This window comes from Prunus avium, chromosome 2 (genome assembly GCF_965620075.1).
Source record: "Prunus avium chromosome 2, drPruAviu1.hap1.1, whole genome shotgun sequence".
NCBI classification, from domain to species: Eukaryota; Viridiplantae; Streptophyta; class Magnoliopsida; order Rosales; family Rosaceae; genus Prunus; species Prunus avium.
This window is the reverse complement of record NC_142285.1, coordinates 6,916,007-6,934,487: the sequence shown is the minus strand read 5'-3', so window position 1 is coordinate 6,934,487 and position 18,481 is coordinate 6,916,007. Positions and strand designations below refer to the sequence as shown.

Below are 18,481 nucleotides of genomic sequence, written 5' to 3'. Positions count from 1 at the left end.
TGATGATTGTGTGGATGTGGGATTGATTTAGTTGTTTAGAAACTTAGATTGGAATAATGGATTTTTATGGGTTATACCTGAATTTGCATGATTTCAGGATTTGAAAGAGAAGAAAAAAGTGATTTGGGCATGTTAGTAAGAACTTATTAGGTTTTGGCAATTTGTCAAAAAAAAAAAAGGATTTTGGCTGAAACTAAATATGATTTGGGCTTTTTTTGGCTGAAAATAAATATGATCTGGGCTTTTGAAAAATTGTAGCATTGGACTCCATCGAAATACAAAATCGACCCAAGAACCGAGGTCCATTGCAATTTGGCCCACTTGCGGGTTTCAACTTAGACCCGACCTAACCCGAGAACTGAGGCCTTCATCTATTTAGTCCACAGGTCGACCAAAATTTGACCCGATCCGAATCGTGCCCAGGCTTATTAACTTCAATTTAAGAGTCGAGAAAAAAGAAAAAAACTTCAATTTAAGAGAGATATGCGTGCTTACTTAGAGTTTATTTTAAAGTGCGGCTTTGCAACCAGTGAGGCGTTGGATGTTCTTTTGTGTCTTTGACACCTGCATGTTGAGCAATAATTTGATCTTTTTGGGATTGGCTTTGATGCTCCTTTAGCTAAACATGAAGTTGAGGAACTTGTCAAAAGATACGCCGAAGGCGCACTTCGTAGGATTGGGACGCATTTTATATTTCTTTAAAATGCCGAACATGAATGAAAAGTTACGGAGGTGATGATCGGTCTTCTTACTCTTGAGTAGCATGTCTTCAATATATACTTCCATGATATGACCAATGTGTTTGGCAAAAATTTGGTTGACCAACAGTTGGTAAGTGGTGCTAACATTTTTTAGATATATGTATATATTATCAACAGTACTTCCAACTTCAAAGAAAGCTCATGGTTTTCATTTTTCAAAGCCTCAATCTCCATATGCAAAAGAAATGTTATAGCCCTTGAAAAGAAGATAGATAGTTCTTCACGATAAATGAAAATAACCTTCGTTTGAGAGTTTATATACAAGCTTTTGTATCCTAACTCTGAAGAAACAAAGTAGGTAGTCAACACTATGTGAACGAATGTCAACTTTCAACTTCTCATTCATCTTCATGTACATTGGGTATAATAGTGATTCCGACAATAAAACGCACAAAAGAATCCTAATTTTTTGTGTAATTGATAGTCATAAATGGGAGAGCATTGGGAAATTGCTTGAAAATTGTTTGATTGATTGGGGACGTGAGAAGATACTCACATACGGCTGCCAATAGTAAGGCAATTGATTATGTGAGTAAGAAAATAAATGAGTGGAAAGATTCGAAAAGTGTGTTAGGAGGAGTTCACATGCATATAAGGTGTACTGCTCATATAATCAACTTGATAGTTAAGGAGGATTTGAAGAGATTAAAAAGCTCAATTGTGGCAATCCGTAATGTGGTCAAGTTTGTGAGGTCATCACCTTCTCGGTTGAGTTACTTCAAAATGTGTGTTTAGACGGAAAAAATAAAGTGCAAGGGGTTAGTGGTGATGAATGTGCCCACTAGGTGGAACTCCACTTATTTGATGCTTGATGCGGCATTGAAATTTTGAAAAGCTTTTGATAGGATGAGGATGGGGGATGATCCCGATTCTTCATATTCAACGTACTTCAAGGAAGAGGAAAGAGAGGAAGAGAGAAATGAAGGCATTGAAGGAAATGGGAAAGGAATGGAAAGTCTAAGTCTAATAAGAGGGTGGGTCCACCTAGTGATGAAGATTGGGAAAAAGCCGTGACATTTGTGATGTTTTTGAAGACCTTCTATGATGTTACTTTGAAAATTTCAGCTTCTTTGCATCTAACATCACATTCAACCTTCCATTACTTGCTTGCCATAGATGGGGAGATTAGGGAGTTGTATAGATATGATGTTTCAATTCCTATTGAAGAACAAACATCAATGGACACGCTTTTAAATGATATGGTAGCATCAATGAAGAAGAAATATGATAAATATTGGGGTTAACTTCATAAAGTGAACCCATTCTTGATGATAGGAGTTGTGATTGACCCCCAATTCAAGCTTCGCAATTTGAAGCACGTCTTTGATGAAATATTTGAAAATGATGTTACTTGTGATAGATTGGTGGCTCAAAAGACAAATGAGGTGAAACAACTTCTTTTGAATATGTATGAAGTGTATAAGCCTAGTAGTAACAATATAGGTGCTACTAGTACTACAAATGAGAGTGGTGATAGTATTAACAATGAAACAGAGCCTTCTTTGATTTTTGGAGGTCGTAAATGAAAACCTCTTCTTACTCGTACCTTCTCACTAATACCTCCTCTGTCATACCTCTTCTCACTCATAGTTCTCAGTCATACCCCTTCACTCATAACCCTAAACTTCTTAGTCAAGTCTCTCTCATCTCTGCCTAAATCGAATTATATCCTTCTTTTCTATGTGTGGATGGGTGGGTCACAATCTGGACACCTGTACTGTCAAGATTGTGGTACCTTTTACCCGAAAAACTAATATAATATTTCACTATCAAATATTAATCTGAAAATTAAGGGGACACTGCTTTAAATATATTATTTTAATTATATTTCATTAAGATAACTAGTTAGATAAGAATCCATCATCATTGGTTCCATTTTAATAACCTTATCAGGGTTAGTTTGGTGTGGGAAAATGAAAAAGTATATGATGGGACCTTCTGTGACTGGTGAGTAATCCATCAAATTTGTATAAATGAATATGATGGTGGGATCCAAATTAGGCTATGCAAATAGGTTATTAATTGACTTTTGTCTTGTCCGACTCTCTTTGCATTTCGATGACAACTTCCCTTCTCTTCTCTTTAGTTTTACGGTGTTGGGTTCAGTTTCTTTAAAAATGGTCAACTTGGAAAAACCCCAAGTGGAAACACCTTTTGAAAACACTACAAACAGAGGCTAAAATAAAACCAAAATCCTTTATGTTTTCATTTCTCCTCTGTTCAACTCCTCAAATCGTCCAATTCCAAAAACATTTCAATGAATTCAAAATATTTCACTACACTCGGAGGAAAGCGAAGGAAGCATCTCCATTTGGATATGCCTCAAGCCTTCATCATGTAGTTAGCTTGGTTTAAAGTGATGTTATATGTGGCAACTCAATCATCGGAAGATCTCTTCTGTATGGCATCTGTGTGCCCATTATTCCAGACATTGTCAAACACTCCACAAGTGTGGAAAATCATTCAATGGCAAAGTACCTAGACCATCCTAGCTGGTACCATTCAAATCCTGCGGTCCAGCTTTTCTTGCAACAATGCTGGGCTTGCGAGAACCCTGAGTCGATATTTAGAGAAGCGTTCGAAGTGTTTTTCATGCAGGGTAACGTGGAAGCGTTGTATGGGATGCGCATTGCAGCCACGGCAAGCCATATGGAAGTGGCATATCTAGTTGGACTACTTGGCATGTCCGAAATTGGTCAGTCAAAAGAAGATGCATTACAATTTTTGTGTTCTTTGAATCAACGTAACAACATTGATATGAAAGCAACCAGGGATGTTTTGGGCATGTTAGTAAGAACTTATTAGGTTTTGGCAATTTGACCACAAAAAAAAAGGGTTTTGGCTTAAACTAAATATGATTTGGGCTTTTTTTAACTGCAAATAAATATGATCTGGGCTTTTGAAAAATTGTAGCATTGGGCTCTATTAAAATACAAAATCGACCCGAGAACCGAGGTCCATTGGGGTTTGGCCCACTTGCGGGTTTCAACTTAGACCCGACCTAACCCGAGAACCGAGGCCTTCATCTATTTAGCCCACACATCGACCAAAATTTGACTCGACCCGAACCATGCCCAGGCTTATTAACTTCAATTTAAAAGTCGAGAAAAAAGAAAAAACTTCAATTTAAGAGAGATATGCGTGCTTACTTAGAGTTTATTTTAAAGTGCGGCTTTGCATCCAGTGAGGCGTTGGATGTTCTTTTGTGTCTTTGGCAACTGCATGTTGAGCAATAGTTTGATCTTTTTGGGATTGGCTTCGATGCCCCTTTAGCTGAGCATGAAGTTGAGGAACTTGTCAGAAGATACGCCGAAGGCGCACTTCGTAGGATTGGGACGCATTTTATATTTCTTTAAAATGCCGAACATGAATGAAAAGTTACGGAGGTGATGATCGGTCTTCTTACTCTTGAGTAGCATGTCTTCAATATATACTTCCATGATATGACCAATGTGTTTGGCAAAAATTTGGTTGACCAACAGTTGGTAAGTGGTGCTAACATTTTTTAGATATATGTATATATTATCAACAGTACTTCCAACTTCAAAGAAAGCTCATGGTTTTCATTTTTCAAAGCCTCAATCTCCATATGTAAAGAAATGTTATAGCCCTTGAAAAGAAGATAGATAGTTCTTCACGATAAATGAAAATAACCTTCGTTTGGGAGTTTATATACAAGCTTTTGTATCCTAACTCTGAAGAAACAAAGTAGGTAGTCAACACTATGTAATTGACATTTTGAACCGATGTCCAAGTATCGGTTGTATGGCATATTCTATGTGAACAAATGTCAACTTTCAACTTCTCCTTCATTTTCATGTACATTGGGTATAATAGTCATTCCGACAATAAAATGCACAAAAGAATCCTATTTTTTTGTGTAATTAATAGTCATAAATGGGAGAGCATTGGGAAATTGCTTGAAAATTGTTTGATTGATTGAGGATATGAGAAGATACTCACATGCGGCTGCCAATAATAAGACAATTGATTATGTGAGTAAGAAAATAAATGGGTGGAAAGATTCGAATAGTGTGTTATGAGGAGTTCACATGCATATAAGGTGTACTGCTCATATAATTAACTTGATAGTTAAGGAGGGTTTGAAGAGATTAGAAAGCTCAATTGTGGCAATCCGTAATGTGGTCAAGTTTGTGAGGTCCTCACCTTCTCATTTGAGTTACTTCAAAATGTGTGTTGAGACGGAAAAAATAAAGTGTAAGGGGTTGGTGGTGATGGATGTGCCCACTAGGTGGAACTCCACTTATTTGATGCTTGATGCGGCATTGAAATTTTGAAAAGCTTTTGATAGGATGCGGATGGGGGATGATCCCGATTCTTCATACTCAACGTACTTCAAGGAAGAGGAAAGAGAGGAAGAGAGAAATGAAGGCATTGAAGGAAATGGGAAAGGAAGGGAAAGTCTAAGTCTAATAAGAGGGTGGGTCCACCTAGTGATGAAGATTGGGAAAAAGTCGTGACATTTATGATGTTTTTGAAGACCTTCTATGATGTTACTTTGAAAATTTCAGCTTCTTTGCATCTAACATCACATTCAACCTTCCATTACTTGCTTGCCATAGATGGGGAGATTAGGGAGTTGTATAGATATGATGTTTCAATTCCTATTGAAGAACAAACATCAATGGACACGCTTTGAAATGATATGGCAGCATCAACGAAGAAGAAATATGATAAATATTGGGGGTTAACTTCATAAAGTGAACCCATTCTTGATGATAGGAGTTGTGATTGACCCCCAATTCAAGCTTCGCAATTTGAAGCACGTCTTTGATGAAATATTTGAAAATGATCCTACTTGTGATAGATTGGTGGCTCAAAAGACAAATGAGGTGAAACAACTTCTTTTGAATATGTATGAAGTGTATAAGCCTAGTAGTAACAATATGGGTGCTACTAGTACTACCAATGAGAGTGGTGGTAGTACTAACAATGAAACCGAGTCTTCTTTGATTTTTAGAGGTCGTAAATGAAAACCTCTTCTGACTCGTACCTCCTCAGTCATACCTCTTCTCACTCATAGTTCTCAGTCATACCCTTTCACTCATAACCCTAAACTTCTCAGTCAGGTCTCTCTAATCTCTGGCCAAATCGAATTATATCCTTCTTTTCTGTGTGTGGGTGAGTGGGTCACGATCTGGACACCTGTACCGTCAAGATTGTGGCACCTTTTACCCGAAAAATTAATATAATATTTCACTACCAAATATTAATCTGAAAATTGAGGGGACACTGCTTTAAATATAGTATTTTAATTATATTTAATTAAGGTAACTAGTTAGATAAGAATCCATCATCATTGGTTCCATTTTAATAACCTTATCAGGGTTAGTTTGGTGTGGGAAAATGAAAAAGTATATGATGGGACCTTGTGTGACTGCTGAGTAATCCATCAAATTTGTATCAATGAATGTGATGGTGGGATCCAAATTAGGCTATGCAAATAGGTTATTAATTGACTTTTGTACTGTTCGACTATCTTTGCATTTCGATGACGACTTCCCTTCTCTTCTCTTTAGTTTTACGGTGTTGGGTTCAGTTTCTTTAAAAAGGGTCAACTTGGAAAAACCTCAAGTGGAGACACCTTTTGAAAACACTACAAACAGAGGCTAAAATAAAACCAAAATCCTTTATGTTTTCATTTCTCCTCTGTTCAACTCCTCAAATCGTCCAATTCCAAAAACATTTCAATGAATTTGAAACATTTCACTACACTCGGAGTAAAGCGAAGGAAGCATCCCCATTTGGATATGCCCCAAGCCTTCATCCTGTAGTTAGCTTGGTTTAAAGTGATGTTATACGTGGCAACTCAATCATCGGAAGATCTCTTCTGTATGGCATCTGTGTGCCCATTATTCCAAACATTGTCAAACACTCCAAAAGTGTGGAAAACCATTTCAATGGCAAAGTACCTAGACCATCCTAGCTGGTACCATGCCAATCCTGCGGTCCAACTTTTCTTGCAACAATGCTGGGCTTGCGAGAACCCTGAGTCGATATTTAGAGAAGCGTTCGAGGTGTTTTTCATGCAGGGTAACGTGGAAGCGTTGTATGGGATGCGCATTGCAGCCCCGGCAAGCCATATGGAAGCGGCATATCTAGTTGGACTACTTGACATGTTCGAAATTGGTCAGTCAAAAGAGGATGCATTACAATTTTTGTGTTCTTTGAATCAATGTAACAACATTGATATGAAAGGAACCAGGGATGCTTTGGGCATATTAGTAAGAACTTATTAGGTTTTGGCAATTTGACCAAAAAAAAAAAAGGGTTTTGGCTGAAACTAAATATGATTTGGGCCTTTTTTGGCTGAAAATAAATATGATCTGGGCTTTTGAAAAATTGTAGCATTGGGCTCTATCGACCCGAGAACCATGGTCCATTGGGATTTGGCCTACTTGCGGGTTTCAATTTAAACCCGACCTAACCCGAGAACCGAGGCCTTCATCTATTTAGCCCACAGGTCGACCAAAATTTGACTTGACTCAAACTGTGCCTAAGCTTATTAACTTCAATTTAAGAGTCGAGAAAAAAGAAAAAACTTCAATCTAAGAGAGATATTCGTGTTTACTTAGAGTTTATTTTAAAGTGCGGCTTTGCAACCAGTGAGGCGTTGGATGTTCTTTTTTGTCTTTGGCACCTGTATGTTGAGCAATAAGTTGATCTTTCTGGGATTGGATTCGATGCCCTTTTAGCTAAGCATGAAGTTGAGGAACTTGTCAGAAGATACGCCGAAGGCTCACTTCGTAGGATTGGGACGCATCTTATATTTTTTTAAAATGCAGAACATGAATGAAAAGTTACGGAGGTGATGATCGGTCTTCTTACTCTTGAGTAGCATGTCTTCAATATATACTTCCATAGTATGACCAATGTATTTGGCAAAAATTTGGTTAACCAACCGTTGGTAAGTGGCGCTAACATTTTTTAGATATATTTATATAAATATGTAATATACATATATATAGGGTGCTGATTTTCCCAATTCCCTTTTGTCCACTTACACTTCCTTTTGTTTTTTTTTCACTATAATATACAAGGAAGTGTAAGTGGACAGAAGACGATTGAGAACATAGAAATTTCCAAGAAATGGAGTGTAAGTGGACAAAAGAGGAGTGAGAAAATCAGCTCCCTATATATATAATATGACAATCCCGCAGGCCAAACAGAACCCGGTGATGAATCGTCTTCCGATGAGTTCGAAGACTTGGCAAGTACCATCTCATCAGATGAGATTGAATGGATTATACCAAACCTACCTCCGTCATTGTCGCACGAACTGTTTAAGATGGCCGCAGCTGGGTGAATTGTGGTGCTACCATCATATATATATATATACTTTGAAAAAAAAAAAAATTCTAGTCATAGTCCAAGCATACACCAAACACAGAATAAGTGCTATCCAACTTAGACCAATCCAAGACAGTCCCTAAGGCGATACCCAGCCATAGGCCATATGTAGCTCTCAAAACATGCAAAACTCATAGCCAGCAATGCGCCAAAAGAAAATTTGGTCACATTTAGCCCTTTAGTCCTCTAACCAGGCCAAATGTAGCCCATCTATAGCTTAGGGCAAATTTTTATGTAGGCCCAGCGCATGTGTTGCCCCACAAAAGGAAGCATCCCACGTGGGCATGATCAGGGGAACATCTGAAGCAATTTCCCCTCACCCTTTGTTCGATGTTTTTTCCTTTTTGAAATTGAAAACAACCTATAGTTTTACAATGGCTAGAAATTTTTAGAAGGCATAAAAGTTGGAATTTTTTGTTGTGGAAAAAGTTTTTCTAAAAGTTTTCACAAGAAGGGCCAAAGGATCTGAATTCCATTTTTAATTGAGTCATGTGCACGATGTAAGAGATGAGATTATGTTATTTATTGTACTCAAGCTGACGATGACATTAGCACCACCGTCGATCTCCTTCATGCCCCCTTCACTCTCGACAATCACGGACTCCTCTTACGCTTAGGTATTTGAGATGTTTGGGCTCCTAGAAAACACCAAAAAAATATGGGAAATCAAGGACGGATCTATATATAGACTGGAGCGGGCTCTAGCCTAGTGCAAGATTTAAAAATACTAGAATTTGGTGCAAATTTTACAATGTTGTCCCTACTCCCATAAATATTAGCCTACCCCTCTTTGCCTCATGCTGTCTCTTTTTTTTTTGTTTTTTAATTTTATAAATCAATCAAATTTTGTTGCTTTTTTGTCTTTTACCCTAACGACTCCTCTTCGTCATTTTCTTTTCTATTTCTTTTCTCTTATGTCGTTTTTCTCTTCTTTTTTTTTGTTTTTATCTGCATCAATTTTCTTTTGTTTATTCTTCTTTGTATTCAGCTTATTTTCTCCAACTTCCTAACTGTAGCGCAATATAATGCTTATCATGTTGATCAGGAAGGGGAGAGAGAACGAGAAGTGGCTTCTTCTAGATTTTTTTTTGGTTTTTTTAATAAAAAATATGTTATTTTATTATTTATTTTTGGTTTAAAAATATTTTAAAAGATATTATGTTTGTTTTTTTTTAATTACTTGGAGCCCCCAAATTCAAGGAAAGGGTTTTCGATCGAAATGGTCCCCCAACTATTGCTCCAGTATCATTTTGGTCTACCAACTAAAATTTTCATTTCAATAGTCCTAGAACTTTTCGTTTGATATCAAAACAGTCTTACTGTCAAAGTCTATCCATCATTCTATTAACTTGAGGGGCAAAACTGTCTTTTCCTTGCCCCTCTAAATTTACGGATCTTAGAGCACTTCCAACAGTTAGCCCTTTGCCATGGCAAGGGGGGATTATGGCAGCTACTATTCACATGAATAGTGGCTGCCCTTGCAAAAAGCAATGCGTTTCCAACAGTTGTCATGGCAAAGGGCAAACACTATTCATTTTTTTGTTTTTTTTTCACAATTTTGTTTACCTAAACAATTAATTTGGACAATATTTTCGGATAAGATTTTTGCGTTCGTACTTGTCAATATTTATTATAAAATTCATATCTCATAATCGGATAAAATTTTCGGATAAGATTTTCAGTTTCAAAATTTAGATAAATTTCAAAATTCAAAATTTAGATAAATTTCATATGAATTTCAAATTTCAAATAAATTTCATCTGAATTTCAAATTTCAGATAAGATTTTCACCCTCTAAAATTATGTCACGTGCCATCTCTATTGGCCTAAATTTTTCTATAAAACTAGAGGCTCAGCTCATACGTCTCACACCAGATCTTCTCTATATTTTCATTTCTCAGATTTTAGAATTCATACTCCATTCTCAATGGCAGACATGAACGATGTCTTGGAGAGGCAAGAGAGAGAAACTAGAGAAAAAAGGCGTAGACGAGCTGCAGGCAAAAGGGTGCAGAGAGAACTAGATCAGCAAATTGTCACAGCAGTGGCTTTACTTAATGAAGAAAACTAGAGCCGCCGTGGTTCAAGAGAAGGTCGTGGCCCGAATGTTGACAAACATAGATATTCTAGGGGTAAGAATCTTCTGGAAGATTATTTTATCCCAACTTCTCTGTACTCTAATGTTCATTTTCGAGCGCGATATAGAATGCAACCCCATTTGTTCAATAAAGTCTTGCATGATATTTGCAATTATGATGAATACTTTGTTCAAAAGAAAATTTGTGCTGGAAATTTGAGACTTCTTCTCGAGCAAAAGTTCACAGCTGTTATACGAATGTTGGCGTACGGATCATCTGCTCATCATGTGGATGAGATTGCCCAGATGGGGAAGTCCACTGCTTTGAAGAGCTTGGTGAGATTTTGTGATGCAGTCAAAACTCTGTACACTAGGGACTACTTGCGCAGACCTACACCTAGGTACCTGCAACAACTTCTACAAAAAGCCGAAGCTCGAGGATTTCCAGGAATGGTTGGTAGCATCGACTGCATGCACTGGCAGTGGAAGAATTGCCCAACTGCTTGGCAAGGAGATTATGGGAATCGAAAAGGGCAAAAAAGTATCATCCTTGAAGCCGTTGCAGGATTTGATACATGGGTTTGGCATGCTTTCTTCGAAGTTGCCGAATCTCAAAACGACTTGAACGTCTTGGGTCAATCCCTAGTGTTCAATGATGTTTTGAGAGGTGAAGCCCCGAATGTCACCTATGAAATCAACAATACCATCTACCAGAATGGTTATTATCTAGCTGACGGCATCTACCCTAGGTGGACCACATTTATGAAATCAATTCCGCATCCGCGATCCCATAAGCAAAAATTATTTGCTATCCATCAAGAGGGGTACATAAAAGATGTGGAGACGTGGTTTGGTATCTTCCAAGCCCGGTGGGCTATTATTAGGGGTGCGGCACGTCTGTTTGATGAGGAGGTGCTGAGGAGCATAATGATGACATGCATCATCCTCCATAACATGATTGTGGAGGATGAGTATGATTACAAGTCTGCAGACGTGTACGAACTGGATCCAATGAACACGGCCTTGACAAGAATTTATGAAAAACCCATGGGGCCAAATGGAGAATCAATGCAGCATGAACCGTTGCTTAGGGATGGTCGTGTAATGGGCCGTATGATTGATCGATATACCGAGATGCAATCGTCTTATATTCATGAACGGCGTCAAGTTGACTTGATGAAGCATTTATGGGCGGTGAAAGGCAATGACGGCGAATGAAGTGAAGTGAAGAAGTTTATTTTTATTTATTATGTTTATGTTTTATTTTTAGTTATGCTTTGTTTTTTTAATACTTTGGTTGTGGTTTGTTTATTTTTAATGCTTTGGATGTGGTTTGTTTTTTATATATGGAATGTGTTGAATAAAAAGGTATTTTATTGAATGCTTTCTTTATTCACTCAAATAAAACCAATACTACTAATGAAATAAAATACATGAATTACAACTACTTTTGAAAACAAAACATTGAAATACAATGAAATAAAAGGAAAACAAACTAACTTAATGGTTTTCATCATTTAACCAATCCGTGTTGCTAGGTCCATCATCATGAAAAAGTCTTCGTTTCATAACATCCCTTCGTTCTAGCTTCCAAAATTGTTTTGTTTCAGGGGACATATGGCTTGTATCCATGGCCATGGTTTCCTGATCCGTCTTCTCAATGTTTTGTTTGCGTACATACTCCCTTTCTTTTGCATATTCCACTTGAAATGCCCTCTCATATTCTTGGGTTTTCTTGTCTATTTCAAGTCTCATGGTGCTTTGCCTTGCAATTTCCTCCAAAAATTTAGATGTATTACTAGTAGAATTACTCCCTCTCTTTGCCTTCGCCGCCTTTCTCCCAATAGGCCTCGGCTCCCTTTGGATGGGTGAGTCTTGACTCATCGGGGAATCTATAGGAGAATTCGATTATGGTGAATCATAGAGTGGTGTCTCGTTCAACACCACAGTTGGACCCGTTGGGATAATTCAGAATCTTGGACAATTCTTCACCACCTCCCAACATTGGTTATAGTTGAAATTTTTTTTGCCTTGCCTAATAGCACCATACCACATTTGTGCTTGCAAAATCTATATTAAAAAATATATATTGGAAATGCAAGAAACTTAAAAAAATATTGGCAATGCAACAAATATGAACAAAATAATGGAAATGCAAGAAATATTAAAAAATGATTGGAAAATCAAGACATATTAACAAAATATTGGAAATGCAAGAAACATTTAAATAAATATTGGAAATACAAGAAATATTAACAAAATATAGAAATTGCAAGAAACATTTTAAAAAAAAACTTACTAGGACATTAAAATTAATAAAACGAAAATTACAAATAATTTACCTCATTGGTAAGATTTTCCCCTCTCCTACGGTTGTCCATCGCTTTTGCCAAAGCATCTCTCCATTTCCCCAATTCTTTATTGAGAATTTTCCACCTACTAGATAATGTCATTTCCGTACGGGTCGAACCCGATCTTTCACAAAATTCTTGATGAATTTTTTTCCACATATGCATAAATTTCATCTCATTGCCCGAGACGGAATAATGACTAATTTGGACCCAACACTCACACAACAAAACATCTTCCATGGTGCTCCATGCCCCAATACCGTCGGTAGAAGAAGCCATAAGATGATAAATAAAAATACAATTTGGAAGTGAATAAAATGTTGAGTAAAAAGTGAATAATAGTAGAAGTAGAAGAAAATGTATGAGGATTTGGTGTTGAAAGTGAAGAGTTTTGGTAGGTATTTATAGAAAAAAATTTCAGAAGTTTTGGGTTTTTTTTTTTTTTTTTTTTTCATTTCTATTTTTTTCATTTTTTTTATTGCACAACAATTGACTTTCGTTGGATTGGAGGAAAAATTCTGATCGAAGAGCCCAAAACGCGACACATGGCAGAGAGCCGTTGGTGGCACTGAAGTGGCACGTTCAAATTTTTTTTTACGTTGGTTGTGCAATGCACGCGCTAGCGTTAAAAAAATTCGAATGCCAGGGCTGACGTCAGCTCCAAACTGCGGGCTGGAGCTCAGGCTAGCCCAGGTTGCTAGGTCCCACCATCTGCCCGAGCCTAGTTTTGTTGCTGGAAACACATTTTTGGGCCCCCCCCAAGTCCTCCCCTTGGTCCCCTTACAAAGAAGGGACTGTGTGAAGTGGGTTTCGGGAAATACTCGAGCTTTTCGACATTGCCGAAATCTTCAGTGATGGTGCCAGTGAAGTTGTTGCTACTGAGGTCAATATAAGTCAAATTGGGTAAGAACGCAAAACCCGTCAAAATCAACTCATTGATTTGATTGTGTTGGATTCGAAAGTGCAAGAAGGAAGTGCAGTTGGCTAAGGTGCTTGGGAAGGGGTTGTGAACCTATTTGAGAAGAGTAGGAGCTTGACGAACTTGTTGACTTTGCAGAGGTTTGGAGGGATTGGACCGCCGTGAAGATTGGAGGAGACATCGACCCTCACAAGCTTCTCACTGAAGCCTAAGCTTTGGGGAAGGACATCTGAAAATGAATTATTCCAAAGAAGCAAATTTTCCAAGTTGGGTAGCCTTTTGATTTGGTATGGGATTTGACCAACCAGAAAGTTGTTCATTAACATAGCAATTACTAGAGGGATTGAACCGGTGAGCTGATTATTTGACAAACCAAGTGATTTGAGACCATGTGAAAGCTTGAGACTTTGCGGGATTGTGCCTGAAAATCGATTCTTGAAGAGCAACAATTAATGTGTCTAGCATTATGGTTAAGTTGACGAAAAACAAACTCATATTACCCAAACTCCGATATCCCACAATCACCACCAAACTTCCTACCCTCTATACAGTCCAAATCCACGGCAACCACCACCCAAAAGGTACAAAAATGAAAACCCATGAATGGGGGTGTTTTTCTCCCTCTCCCCATCTTTTTATCTCTCTTCGTCTCTTCCTCTCTCTCTCTCCCCCCGTCTCTGTACACCAACCCATATATGAATTTGGGGTGTTGGGTATGGCTTATATTTGAATCAAATTGGCTTGATTTTCAGGGCTCCTATGAGGCTTGAAGTTGCTACTCTGTGCGAGAGATCGAGGGGGTGGGAAATGGGGGCTTAGTTGAGGATGGGGTTGTGATGAGGGGGGGGGTGTGTTATTACTTTTTTAAATTTCTGGTTTTTTTTTAAACTTTTGTTTTAAGTTTATAATATTTTTAAATTGTATTTTTATATTCTTTTAGACAAAAAGTCCAATTTACCACTAAAATTTGAGCATGTGTGATCCATGTGATTCAATTTAACAGAAAATTGGACGATGGATCATTTTGATATGAAGTGAAGAGTTGGAGTACGATTGAAACAAGAAATTTAGTTGATACCAAAATGATACTGTAGGGAACCTTATTTCAGTCAAAAACCCTCAAAAAAAATATTAGTCCATCCGTGATAAAATTCCTAGAATGTCCTTGTGTGAAATTACAATAAGGGACCGCATAATTACCAACCGTTTGAGCTGTTCGAGCTATTTGCTTCTGGTTGTCAAAATTACCAACTTTCAGGAGAGGGACCGCATAATTTAGCAAACATGAGAATGGGGTTTGCGCCATTTTGCTGAGTGTTTGAAGCACTTGCTCTGTCTGTTCAATTATGGGAAGAGAGAGAGAGAGAGAGAGAGAGAGTGAGTGAGAGAGAGAGAAACAAAACTAGAAAAAGAAGAGGGACGGCATTTTATTATAGCCGTGTCTGTTGATGAGTCTTTCTTCACTTCCATCTCAGTACCGTTCCTTGTTCACCACACTCATCCAATACAGTCGTCAAAAGGACCTCCAAAAGGGCAAAGCTCTCCACGCTCAGATCATCAAAACCGGTCCCTCCTCCTGCGTCTACATTGCCAACAGCCTCGTCAACCTCTATGCCAAATGCGGAGACTTGCCCAAAGCCAAGCTCGTCTTCGAGGCCATACCCGACAAGGACGTCGTCTCATGGAACTCCCTCATCAATGGCTACTCTCAGCAAGGACAAAACGGCTCCTCCCTTGTCATGGAGCTTTTTCAACGCATGCGGGCTGAGAACGCCTTCCCAAATGCGCACACTTTTGCTGGAGTTTTCACCGCAGCTTCGTATGCGTCCCCGGACGTCTTTGCGGGCCGGCAAGCTCATGTACTTGCAATCAAAGCTGACAGCTTTTATGATGTGTTTGTCGGGAGTTCTCTGCTCAATATGTATTGTAAAGCGGGTCTTGTATTGGATGCTCGTAAGGTATTTGATAGAATGCTTGAGAGGAATTCGGTTTCGTGGGCTACTATGATATCTGGGTATGCTGTGCAACGGCTGGCGGGAGATGCACTGGCTCTTTTTGGATTGATGCGGCATAGAAATGAGGTGAAGGAAGAGGTGAATGAATTTGTTTTGACCGGTGTTCTTAGTGCCTTAGCTCTTCCTGAGTTTGTTGGTACTGGTATGCAAATTCATTGTCTTGCAGTGAAAAATGGGTTGATATCTTTCGTTTCTGTTGAAAATGCGCTTGTATCCATGTATGCAAAATGTGGGAGCTTAGATGATGCACTTAGAACTTTCAAAATGTCTGGTGATAAGAATTCTATCACATGGTCTGCCATGATAACTGGTTTTGCACAAAGTGGGGATTCTCAAAAGGCTTTGGACTTGTTTTCACATATGCATTTTTCTGGGGTTATGCCAAGTGAGTTTACATTTGTTGGAGTCATCAATGCTTGTAGCGACATCGGTGCTCTTGAAGAAGGAAAGCAAGTGCATAGCTATTCATTAAAGTTGGGCTTCGAATTCCAAATATATATAATGACAGCTTTGGTTGACATGTATGCCAAATGTGGTAATGTTAGTGATGCTCGTAAGGGGTTTGATTATTTAAGAGAACCTGATATTGTTCTTTGGACTTCTATGATTGGAGGGTATGTGCAAAATGGAGAGAATGAAGCTGCTTTGACTTTGTATTGCATAATGCAGAGCGAAGGAATGATGCCCAATGAACTAACTATGGCTAGTGTCCTAAAGGCATGTTCGAGTCTAAGTGCTTTTGAACAAGGAAGGCAAATCCACGCACGTACCATCAAGTATGGATTCAGTCTTGAAGTTCCAATTGGAAGTGCTCTTTCAACCATGTATGCAAAGTGTGGGAATTTGGAAGATGGGAATCTGGTGTTTAGGAGGATGCCAATGCGGGATACAGTATCTTGGAATGCAATGATATCTGGGCTTTCACAAAATGGGAGGGGTACAGAGGCTCTAGAGCTCTTTGAGGAGATGCGATTGGAGGGCGCAAAGCCGGACTACATCACATTTGTGAATGTTCTCTCTGCTTGCAGCCATATGGGATTAGTCGAGAGGGGGTGGATTTATTTCAACCTGATGTCTAATGAATTTGGCATAGGCCCAAGGGTGGACCATTATGCTTGCATGGTTGATGTATTGAGCCGTGCTGGGAAGTTAGATGAAGCCAAAGAGTTTATAGAATCAGCCACTGTTGATCTTGGTATGTGTTTATGGCGTATTCTATTAAGTGCTTGTCGGAACTATCATAATTACGAATTGGGAGCCTATGTTGGAGAGAAGTTAATGGAGTTAGGCTCACAAGAATCATCAGCTTATGTGTTGTTGTCAAGCATATATACTGCCTTGGGCAGGAGTAAAGATGTTGAGCGGGTAAGGAGTCTGATGAAATTTAGAGGGGTGAGCAAAGAGCCTGGGTGTAGCTGGATTGAGTTGAAGAGTCAGGTTCATGTATTTGTTGTTGGTGATGAGATGCATCCACAAATTGAAAATATACGTCATGAGATCCGAAGGCTAATTAAGCATATGAAGGATAAAGATTACCAACCGTCCTCTACCATTTTTTGAAGTTCATGATAAGTTATTCAGCAGGTACCTGCATCAACATTCCACTATTCTTCAGCAATTTTTGTTTGACTCTTTTACCTGGAAATTAATAAGAGGGGAAAAAAAAAGTAGCCATCTCTTTATTGATTTTTGGCTTTTTAAACTCTTAAACAACAGAATTAGACCAAAACACAAGAAGTTTCATTACAGGTTGCAACCAAAACTGATTCTTCTTACGTCTGTTGACCTGTGATGGAGTATCAAAGTAATTTAATGACACTGAAATTTTCTTTTTTGCATTGTTGTTGCAAAATGGGTATACGAAGAGACCTGTGTAGACCTAGATCATTATTGGTTCAATTGTTTTTGTTTTATTATGTGACGTCTAAGTGACTTAGAAGTTCAAGTGATAGTACAGAATGATGAATCATGTGCCTCATTTTCAGAAGTTCCAAACCTGGGAGCTATTATGATTTTAGTCTTAGAATCCTAGCCTTCTTTTCATAGGAAGAGTATCTTTCTTTTCTTTCTTCTTTTTTCTATAAAGAGACAAATATTGAAAATAGTGGAAGAGAACAAAATAGTGAAAGAAGGCTCCATGATATGCCATCTATACAATAAGGCATTGTTTCGTTGCTGGGTCAATTAAGGTGGACAAGTGTCTCATATCCAATGTTTGATAATAACAGCTGATCCTTGCAATTCCAATGATCCTAGCTTCATTCTCTGCGCCTCCTCTCTTGATTTTCACTTCTTCTCTACACCTCCAGATCTCTCTTCTTTCTCCTCCAACAGGTATAGAGTACTCTCATTTTTATTTTATTTTATTTTTTTGCTCTTTTTTTTTTTTTTTTTTGGGTGAGGTCTCTGCGTTTTGGAAAACTTTTCTTGTGTATTTTGCTTGTTTTTATTTATGTTTATTTATTTATTTTGGATAATGATGAGGTTGAATTTGGTCGTAGAAAGTGAATTGGGGAAAGTTGTGGCTTCTTTTTTGGATATATCATGTTCCAGGGTATTTCTTCATTCTTTGTTCCTTTCTTTTTCATTCATTTTCCATTGTTGACCTGACTCATTGGATCTATAATGCTAATGAATTTGCACATAAATGTCTGGCTATAAGTATTTAAACATCTAGTTATTGGTGTAATTTTGCAACAAAAAAACGTGTATGGCCTGCAGCTCGATCTGTATATAGATAATGGTACATGAATTTTTTTTCTTCCCATCATGAATGAATAATAGTTTAGTTTCTCTCTACTTGCTACTATGATTGTGTACCTTGATCACCTGATTTTGTTGTGATCTGCGAGGTGTAATTTCTTACAGTTTGCAGGGTGATCAGTTGGGTTTTGTAGTTATTCAGTTGTATACTTTCAACAATTTGGAGTAGAAATGAATAAATTTGTAGCCATTAGCTTCACTGATCTGCTGCCGCCAGCGTTTAA

At 38.1% G+C, this 18,481-nt stretch overlaps 1 protein-coding gene and 2 pseudogenes across 1 annotated transcript; all 3 read left to right on the top strand.

Annotated features, from left to right (window-relative positions):
• Window positions 1-1,081: 1,081 nt before the first annotated feature.
• Window positions 1,082-2,287, top strand: LOC148296368 (zinc finger BED domain-containing protein RICESLEEPER 2-like; annotated as a pseudogene).
• Window positions 2,288-4,548: 2,261 nt separating this feature from the next.
• On the top strand, window positions 4,549-5,755 carry LOC148296367 (zinc finger BED domain-containing protein RICESLEEPER 2-like; annotated as a pseudogene).
• An 8,935-nt stretch (window positions 5,756-14,690) lies between these two features.
• On the top strand, window positions 14,691-18,460 carry LOC110748615 (Tetratricopeptide repeat (TPR)-like superfamily protein). The gene has a single exon (XM_021948573.2). The coding sequence runs from the start codon at window positions 14,928-14,930 to the stop codon at window positions 17,052-17,054; it is 2,127 nt and encodes a 708-aa protein (XP_021804265.2). The 5' UTR covers window positions 14,691-14,927; the 3' UTR covers window positions 17,055-18,460.
• Window positions 18,461-18,481: the final 21 nt, after the last annotated feature.